Source organism: Pygocentrus nattereri, chromosome 2 (genome assembly GCF_015220715.1).
Source record: "Pygocentrus nattereri isolate fPygNat1 chromosome 2, fPygNat1.pri, whole genome shotgun sequence".
Classification (NCBI taxonomy): domain Eukaryota; kingdom Metazoa; phylum Chordata; class Actinopteri; order Characiformes; family Serrasalmidae; genus Pygocentrus; species Pygocentrus nattereri.
In genome coordinates this window covers 45,323,438-45,332,582 of record NC_051212.1, presented here as the reverse complement: position 1 = coordinate 45,332,582, position 9,145 = coordinate 45,323,438, and the positions used below count along the sequence as shown (strand labels likewise).

Here is a 9,145-nt window from a genome sequence, read left to right as displayed (position 1 = left end):
CTAAACTTATCTATCGAATGTGCAGAACAAACAGTGTTTATATGTCACTTACTAATATGAAAATAACCATAAACAGAGAAGAAGAGCAGAATGATTGTTCTGAGTGAGAGCTCAGATCTCAAGCCTTAGACATTCATAGCTGTGATAGCTGTGATGTCTCTGTGTTATTTTGTGTGATGTACCTCAGCACTTGTGTGCTGTGTCTCACCATTCACTGTTCCACTCATTCCTATTTCACAATGAAGCTTATGTATCCCATCTCTAATCTTATTTCCTCTGATAGTGCAGTGATTGACTGGTATATTAAAAAAAAAAAAAAAAAGAGAAATGTACACTTGGTAAGCGAAAGGTTCTTTAATATTATTTGAAAAAAAAAAAAAGTTTTACGTACTTGATTAAGTTTTTTTTTTCATTATTTTACTATAAATGATGCTATACTTATTTTAATTGAGTTGAATTTTGACAGAGCACCCACACAAATATAGTTCCTCTGCAGCATTTCCATCTCTGAATATGATGAACTGTGACTCTGTCACAGGTACTCAGTGCATTTACAGTTCAATTCAGTTCAATTCATTTAAAATTTATTTGGATAGCACTTTATACATATTTTTATATATGGCTGTTATACAAGACAGCTTTATGAAAATTCAATCAAAACCTCGAATGAACAAAGAGGAACCAAGGCACAAAAGAGGAGACCATACTTCTCTGGTTGACCTCAGGTAACAAAACAATGACACTGTGCTACTCCTGCTACTACTACTACTACTACTACTACTACTACTACTACTACTACTACTACTACTACTGCTACTACTACTACTACTACTACTACTAATAATAATAATAATAATAATAATAATGATAACAGTGACTGTGGAATAAAAAAAAGATAGTAATTAGATTAAGCTACAATAACTGATCATTACTGGGTGAAAATGAGGAATAATTCTATGACAGTGACTACAGTTAAAATCCTATCAGAGTGAGGATTAGAATTAATTCCATGAAAATCAATGAATACTGTTTGAAGTATGCATATTAACATGTCCTCATTATACACCTACACCACTACACCTACAAATGTTTTGATGCATTGAAGCATGTTTTATGAAATAAAGATGGAAACATAGCTCTTGACTGTGAATATGAGCCATGGGCTAAGCAGGATTCGGTCCGTTGTTATCAATGGAACAGCTGCAGCTCTGTGCTGGGTTTTTTATTTTATTGAAAGAGTCGCAGTAAAACTTAATGCAACATATAAAATTCATCTTGATTGAGGCACAGTTTCACTATTTTTCATGCAAATAAATTTTATATACAGATATTAATAAGACACAAATGAGTACAATTACAGCAAAACATCCCACAACTGATGGGAAGTCCAATAGAAAAACGCAAAGCGTCATCCTGTGTTTTTGTACAGAGTAACTGGGTTTCCTGTCACTGTGGGCTGCAGGGTGCAGTAGTAGAGAGCAGAGTCTGATACTGTAGCAGAGGAGATCAACAGATCCACTGTACTTTTATCTGCTGTAGCATTCAGTCGTGGGAAAGGAGGATCTGCATGGATCACATCTTTTGACTCTGGAAATATCATCAGTAAATGCTCTGGTCTGGATCCAGGATACTGACGATACCACTGCAGATTGTACACGTTACCATCATACCTGCAGGAGAGAGTAACTGTCTCATGTTGCAGAGCATGAACCTGCATTTTGTTTTCCAGTGGTGCTATTGACTGTGCAGAACAGTCCTCTGTGAAAACAAAAAATAAAAGCAATAGTTGTCCAACCTAATTTATCACTGACATACATCATATTGACATTCTAAAACAAAACTTATACATTTCACAGAGATGTCAGCTACACTTACCTATCATTATCACAAAGACAGTCAGAGAGCACAGAAACATCATGGTGGTTCCAGTGTTCAGATAATGAGGAGAGATGTGGTGCTACTGTTCAAGCATGTAAAGACTCCTCCTACATTTGTCAGTGGATCTGTTAGAAGAACTGAGGGATGCAAATCTCTTTAATGATCATCAATTGTAACTCTTTCTGTTGTCTTACTCTGTGCTCTCTTTACTTTCTTAATGTAGTCTTTATGTGATTACACTAAGATTCAGTTCTAATATATGCACATAATGCAAATGACCAATGCCTACAGTGGGTTTAGAATGTGTTTTAGATTATACTTCTGATCTAAATATGTATGATGTAACAGAGAAGAGACATGCAGTGTTTCTCTTCATTTCTGGCACTGATGTATAAAGCTTATTTGGCAGTTTTAGGCACAAACTGAACACATTCTGATCTCGATTTATTTATGAAATGGCTGAAACCTCGTATCTCCATTTTTTTTTTCAGTTTTTGACATAACTTGAAAATGCCTGAAATGGCTGAGTTTAAATGTGCAGTTTATGATGCATGTATGTGAAAACACACAAAATGCTCTTTTGTTACTCATGTATTCATTTGAGGAAGAGCCAGGGAAACATGGAAGGATCTTAAAGAGAGTAGGTGATGTTAGGTGGGAGCCGAACACCTTAAAAGGAAATAAATGCCACAGACCATTTGAGGTCAGATGTTTATGTGATTGTCACAAATGAAGTCAGATGTTTATGTGATTGTTTTATTTGGTCCTTCACCTCAGCTTCCTCTTACAAATGCATAACTCACCTCAGTCCAGCAAATCTAGATTAAACCCGCCCTCTTCTGGTAGACTTTCATCATTACATCTCTGTGCGTTTTATCAATGACTTAAGAACAATCCTTAAAAAAACGTGTGAAACACTCCATGTCAGTCACGCATTTCTCACTGCTTTTATGCAGAATTCAAATATTTAAGCAGATACTTAAGTTGATTCAGAGATGTTTTGAGAGATCTTGGGAATCAAAATGGATGACGTGTTGAAGAGGCATATGCATCATAATCTTCTACATTTCTGATAATATAATGGCAGGTTTAAGGAATGTTTACCTGCTAATTTAAGGTTTTTGTTCTTCAGCATGTATTCACTGGGTTTATTCTGCTAAGCACCCTTATTGTAGAGGGCAGGTCTAGGATTTGTCCCATTGTGTGCAGAAATACAGGCAAGGCAAGAGACGTGAGCGGGGTAGCAAACGGGCTGTTAGAGAAAAAGAAAATTCTGCTTATGTACGGTGTCGCTTTGGCCAAGAGCAGCTGGAAAATAAAGCAACACTATTTGTGCAAAAGCTGTGTCTCTTTTAATAGCGGTGAACACTACAGTGTCATATGGCATAGTTTATATAGCTCATGGTTCTTTTGTGTTTGCTACTTAAATACATTTTAATTCATTTGTACTTTAACCAAAGTAGGAATATAAATTGAGCACTTGTTCTTTTACTGGAGTGAAATAAAGAGTTTTCGTACCGTGTAGCTGGGTTTCCTGTCACTGTGGGCTCCATGGCACAGTAGTAGAGTGCAGAGTCTGATACTGCAGCAGAGGAGATCGTCAAACTCAGTGTTTTGTTGTTTTCTTCAACTTTCATTCTTGGTGCAGCTGCATAGCTCGCATCTTTTGATCCTGGAATTATCATCAGTAAATGCTCTAGTCTTGATCCAGGATACTGACGATACCACTGCAGACTACGTGCAACACGATCATACTGATACTTGCAAGACAGAGTAACTGTCTCATTTTCAGTAGCATGTCCAGCGGTGCTATTGACTGTGAAACATAGTTTTCTGTGAAGAAATAAAAAACTGATTTTTATGACTTTTTAAAGATGAATTGCCAACCAACCTAATTTAGCACTGATCAACAAACACAGAAGTCAGAAAACAGAAAACAAAAAATTGATTTTACAAAGATATAAAATGTAGTTAATAGCACTTACCTAGCATAATCATAAAGGCAGTCAGAGAGCACAGAAACATCATGGTGGTTCCAGTGTTCAGATAATGAGGAGAGATTTGGTGCTGCTGTTCAAGTATGTAAAGACTCCTCCTACATTTGTCAGTGGATCTGTTAGAAGAACAGAGGAATGCAGATCAGGAGAATAATCTCACAGCTAACATTTTTTTTTTCATTCTTCTAATGGCCTTAAGTTACAATTGGCTGTATTCTTTCACTCATATAGTAACCCATGTGTGGTGTTCAGGTCTGTGGGGCCCATTTTCAATATTTACCAAAAGAAGAAGGTTGTGATTTTTTATTATTTTAACCTCAAACTTCTTGGCCTTGGCTCATTTTTTTCACATAAAAACAAACACATTTTCATTGACTTTGCACTGTAAACCACCTACACATTTCTATCACATATGTGGTGTTTGGGTCCACCTGCAGGTAATAAAAGTGTGAAGGTGCCATGTCCCTTCACTCTGCCCACCATATGGCCTGCTGGTGAGACCTCAAATCCAGAGAAGACAACACATCCCAAGAAGCCCAGCATCTACAGCCACCATGAGGAGGATTCAAGAGGAGAAGCCTGGTGCCCCTTCAGTCCAAACCACAGAACAACCATCAGCAGAAGATTAAGCAAGTGTCAGAGAAAAAGAGACAGAAAACTATGAGAAAAATTCCTGATCTAAGCATTTCCATCATTCTAGGTTGTGGCCAGTAGCAACGAAATGAAACGCTTCGAGGTGTGTTGACCCAAGATGGACAAAAGGACACAGCATACATGCATCATGTGCAAGAAACACATATGCAACACACAGTAAAACAGTAAAACACAGTAACACTCTGCCCCTCTTGTGTTGTATAGGCTGGCATGAGTAGACTGTATTCAATGGGGCTGGTGTCTTGTGTAGACTGATGTGGATACTGTATCTTTTCAATGGTGCTGATGTTTCTCAGATTAATGTAAATGTGTTTAAATTCTTAACATTGCTTCACTTAGATTTCTTTAAATATTATAAGCTGTATTGATTTCAAAAGTTAATGACGTGGTGGGCCCACCAGACCCTCAAATATTGGCTGAGTAACAAAACATGAGCACCACACAAGCACTAATTTGAGGAATCACCCAAAACATGAAATAATCTCACAGAAAATGGTGGAGGTGGGGTAAAAATAAAACGTAAAATGTGGCCTGTGCAAAAGTTATGGCACATTTTAGATTGTATGATTTTTCTTAGTATGGTAACTTAGCTATTAGATACAAATTCTTCTCCAAAAGTTTTAGAGAAATGTATTTTTTGAGTTGTTTCTCTTTAGAGGATACTTTCACTTTAAATGTTAACTTATTTTACACTTAGAAAATCAAAAGCATGTAATTTGGCTGGAGGTGTTCAATTTTTTTCACCACTGTAATGGTAACAGTTTTTCATAACTGTAATTTACTTAAACAGTAACATTATTGCAGCTCTCTACAGTCTTATGGCTGGTTGAATTGGTCTCTTGTTTTATCTTCAAAATGTGGGGGCAGTTGTAGGCTGGAGGTTAGGGAATCAGCCTCGTGACCAGAAGGTTGCTGATTTGATCCCCTTAGCTGACAATATGTGACTGAGGTGCCTGTGAGCAAGGCGCCTAACCCCCAACTGATCCCCAGGTGCTGCAGATGGGCCTGCCCACCACTCCAGGCAAGTGTCCTCACTGCCCCCTAGTGTGTGTCTTCACTAGTGTGTATGTGGTGTATAAAGCAATAAAATTATCATAACAGGTTATTAGAACAAAATTATATGCTAATTTTCTACTTGTTACCAGATAAAAATTCTAAATATAAAATTGTGTTCACTTCTCTAATTATCCTCCTCTTTGTGTATTAGGGTAAAATAGACTTGCATTATCTTACTGGTAGGTTCACTACAGCTCTGGTGGATTAAAACTCCTTAATTATTCCTCCTGATTTTTGGCATTTATTTATTGCCGAAATTATACAAAGTCAACATGCTTTTATCCCAGTACATGTGTATTCTATAGTCTTTCGAAAGATGAATGACTAAGCAAGCTTGATCTTTTTTACCTTATGTTTATGAAAGGTACCCCGTTAGTTACATTATATTACAATTATATAGATTTTTTTTGTTTGTTTGTTTTGCAGAAGGCAAACAATTGGAAGACAAGGCAACAAGTATAAAATTCAGCTCAGTTCTGCACTGAGTTTTTGTACAGTGTAGCATCTTTTCTGTAGCATTCACTCGTGGAAAAGGTGGAGTTGCAACGCTCACCAGATTTGATCCTGGATATATCATCAGTAAATACTCTGGTCTGGATCCAGGATACTGACGATACCACTGCAGAATACTTGGAGTACCTCTAGATTCATACTTGCAGGAGAGAGTAACTGTCTCATCTGAACCAGGACTTTGCTGTCCAGTGGTGCTGTTGACTGTGAAACACAGCTCTCTGTGAAGAAATAGAAGAAAAAAAAAGAAGTTTGCAGTTTTTTTTCTATTTATTCGTTTTAAATATAATAATATAATGAATGAACACACATGCACACACACACACACATCACAAAGTCAATAACAGAAAAAATATATTTCATATATATATATAAATGTAGTTACTAAGACATACCCAATATGACCAAAAAGACAGTCAGAGAGCACAGAAACATCATGGTGGTTCCAGTGTTCAGATAATGAGGAGAGATGTGGTGCTACTGTTCAAGGATGTAAAGACTCCTCCTACATTTGTCAGTGGATGTGTTAGAAGAACAGAGGAATACAGATAACACAGGTCTCTCCCCATTAAAAAAGTGGCTTATTTATTTCTTTTTAATTTCCATTTTTACTTTTCTTAGTTAGTGTGGTCTTTAATTCAATTATATTATATAAGTATGTATTTATGTATGTATGTTAACAATCAGCCAGTCTGTGTATATTCCACTTAATTTACTAATGTTAGAGCAACTCACAGTGTCCTGTGTTCTAATGATTTGTCTTACCCATTGAGGAGTCTTACTGTGCACATGCATATCATTAATAGGTTATAGTTACATTAGTAAGGAAACTTTTCTAATGCTTTGTTGTGTTTTAACCGTCTACTGCACACATTATGAGAGCAATTAAGAAAAAAGAATACTTTTTCTTGCAGGATATTGAACTGATTATTAAATTGAAAAATATTTTTAATAATTAACGTGTGCAGGGGTCCTTTTAGGGTATGTTGCCCTGAGGCAACAGTGTGTGACAATGGGAAGAAATGATGTGGCTTGTGACTGGATAAATCCATTCAACTGCCCTACAGTGTTGCTTCTAGACAACAAACATAGTTTGGCAAATTCTTCAAACAAAAAAAAAGGTACTGAATGTTAAAAAGAGGTTTAAGTGCCCATTAAGAGATAGTATGACCAAATATATCCTTTTACTGACTTATTCAAACTCTTGGCCAGATTAAGGTGCATAAAGCAGAAAGTCCGGTTTAGATGAGGGATATTGGTCATACTCACATACCTGCAAGCATTTTTAAAATAAAATGAGCAAATGGCAGCATAATCTGAATCTCAGTGAGACGCTGTCCACCATAATCCCACATGGTCCTAATTGTGCTGCGACAATACTTTGCTATCTTTTATTAAAATTGAAAATGACCTATTATTGAAAAATTGTGGCACTTTATAGATTAGTGATAATTGAACGTTAATAGAATAATATTATGGTAACATGTACCAACTTAAAAAAGAACATGCTAATTTTCTAGGTCTTACAAGAAATTAGCAAGTGTATCAGCAAAAATAATAATAAAATGAAAAACAGTGTTTGATGTTAAGACAGCTGTTACAATTAACACAAATCAAACTTCATTTTTTATATATTTTTTTATTTTTAAAAAAGTCTTAATGTGGTCTTGTTCTTCAGTTGGACTTGACTACTAAAAGTCTTGGTCTTGTCTCGGACTCGATGGGTCCCATCTCGGTCTTAACTCAAACTCAGATCTAACAGTTTTAACTACAACACTAACAGCAGGGACCCCATTAGTTGCATTATTCTCCAGATTAATACAATATAAATTACTACTATTACTACCCATTTAACAACCACATTGTTCTATGAATGTGTTTGTTTTTTCATGTTTCAGAAAGTGAACAAGTGAAAGGAAACCCAATACAAAAAGCAAAGCATCATCCTGCAGTGAGTTTTTGTACAGTGTACCTGGGTTTCCTGTCACTGTGGGCTTCATGGCACAGTAGTAGAGTGCAGAGTCTGATACTTCAGCAGAGGAGATGATCAGATCCAGTGTTTTGTTCTTTTCTTTAGCATCCAGTCTTGGAAAACGTGGAGTTGCATGGCTCACAGTTGGTGATCCTGGAAATGTCATCAGTAAATACACTGGTCTGGATCCAGGATACTGACGATACCACTGCAGATTATTCACACTACCATTATACTTGCAGGAGAGAGTAAGTGTCTGATCTTCAACAGCATGGATTGTGTTTTTCAGTGGTGCTATTGACTGTGAAACACAGTTCCCTGTGAAGAAATAAAGAAATCAAAAGAACTTCCTTTCTCCTTCTTTTTCTTTACATGAATTGCCAGTCAACTTACCACTGCCATACACACACATCACTACAAAGTCAAACAGAGTTATGTATTTCACTCAGATATAAATATGGTTAATAACATACCTATCGTGATCATAAAGACAGCCAGAGAGCACAGAAACATCATGGTGGTTCCAGTGTTCAGATAATGAGGAGAGATGTGATGCTACTGTTCAAGCATGTAAAGACTCCTCCTACATGTCTCAGTGAATCTGCTATAAGATCAGAAGAATGTAGACCAGGAGAAAGACACGTTTCTTTAATTTCACATCTAAAATGACTTTTTATGGTTGTGATTAGATTCCTTTTCTTTCAAATTATGCTCCCTTCACCTTGTTAGTATTCTGTGTATTATGTTAAACTCATGGACGTTTAAATTCAAATGTATATTTTTGTGACCTATAATTGTTCAAGTTCAATAAATTATTTGAATTTGTCTAATTTATGCAAATCAATGCCATTTTTGTTCACTTTATTTGTAAAATAAGCTAATTGTTGTTGTGTAGCTTTGTCATAGTCCACTTACTGACCTTTTAGAATATGTGCTGACATGCATGTGTTGAACATGTTAAAAGGAAAATTAGAACCTACAGACCATGAGAAGACTATGATTAAACGAGAGTCTCAAAACTTTATATGGTTGTTTTACTTGGTCCCTTACTTCAGCTTCCTCTTACGAATGAATCAGT

At 36.2% G+C, this 9,145-nt stretch overlaps 1 protein-coding gene across 1 annotated transcript; it reads right to left on the bottom strand.

The window, feature by feature from the left end:
- Positions 1-1,408: 1,408 nt before the first annotated feature.
- Positions 1,409-8,583, bottom strand: LOC108415810. The gene is made up of 4 exons (XM_037544041.1): positions 8,541-8,583; positions 8,068-8,385; positions 6,239-6,316; positions 1,409-1,758 (listed from the first exon to the last, which is right to left on the bottom strand). The coding sequence occupies exons 1-4, from the start codon at positions 8,581-8,583 to the stop codon at positions 1,409-1,411; spliced, it is 789 nt and encodes a 262-aa protein (XP_037399938.1).
- Between the last annotated feature and the right edge of the window lie 562 nt (positions 8,584-9,145).

What these genes read in the sequence shown, in the direction of transcription:
- LOC108415810 (XM_037544041.1), bottom strand. Translation starts at nt 8,583, where the DNA reads ATGATGTTTCTGTGCTCTCTGGCTGTCTTTATGATCACGATAG. An exon ending in CACAGTGACAGGAAACCCAG is followed by an intron (nt 6,317 to 8,067) that starts GTACACTGTACA and finishes ATTTCTTCACAG; the next exon opens with AGAGCTGTGTTTCACAGTCA. An exon ending in ACAGTTACTCTCTCCTGCAA is followed by an intron (nt 1,759 to 6,238) that starts GTATGAATCTAG and finishes TTGTTTTCACAG; the next exon opens with AGGACTGTTCTGCACAGTCA.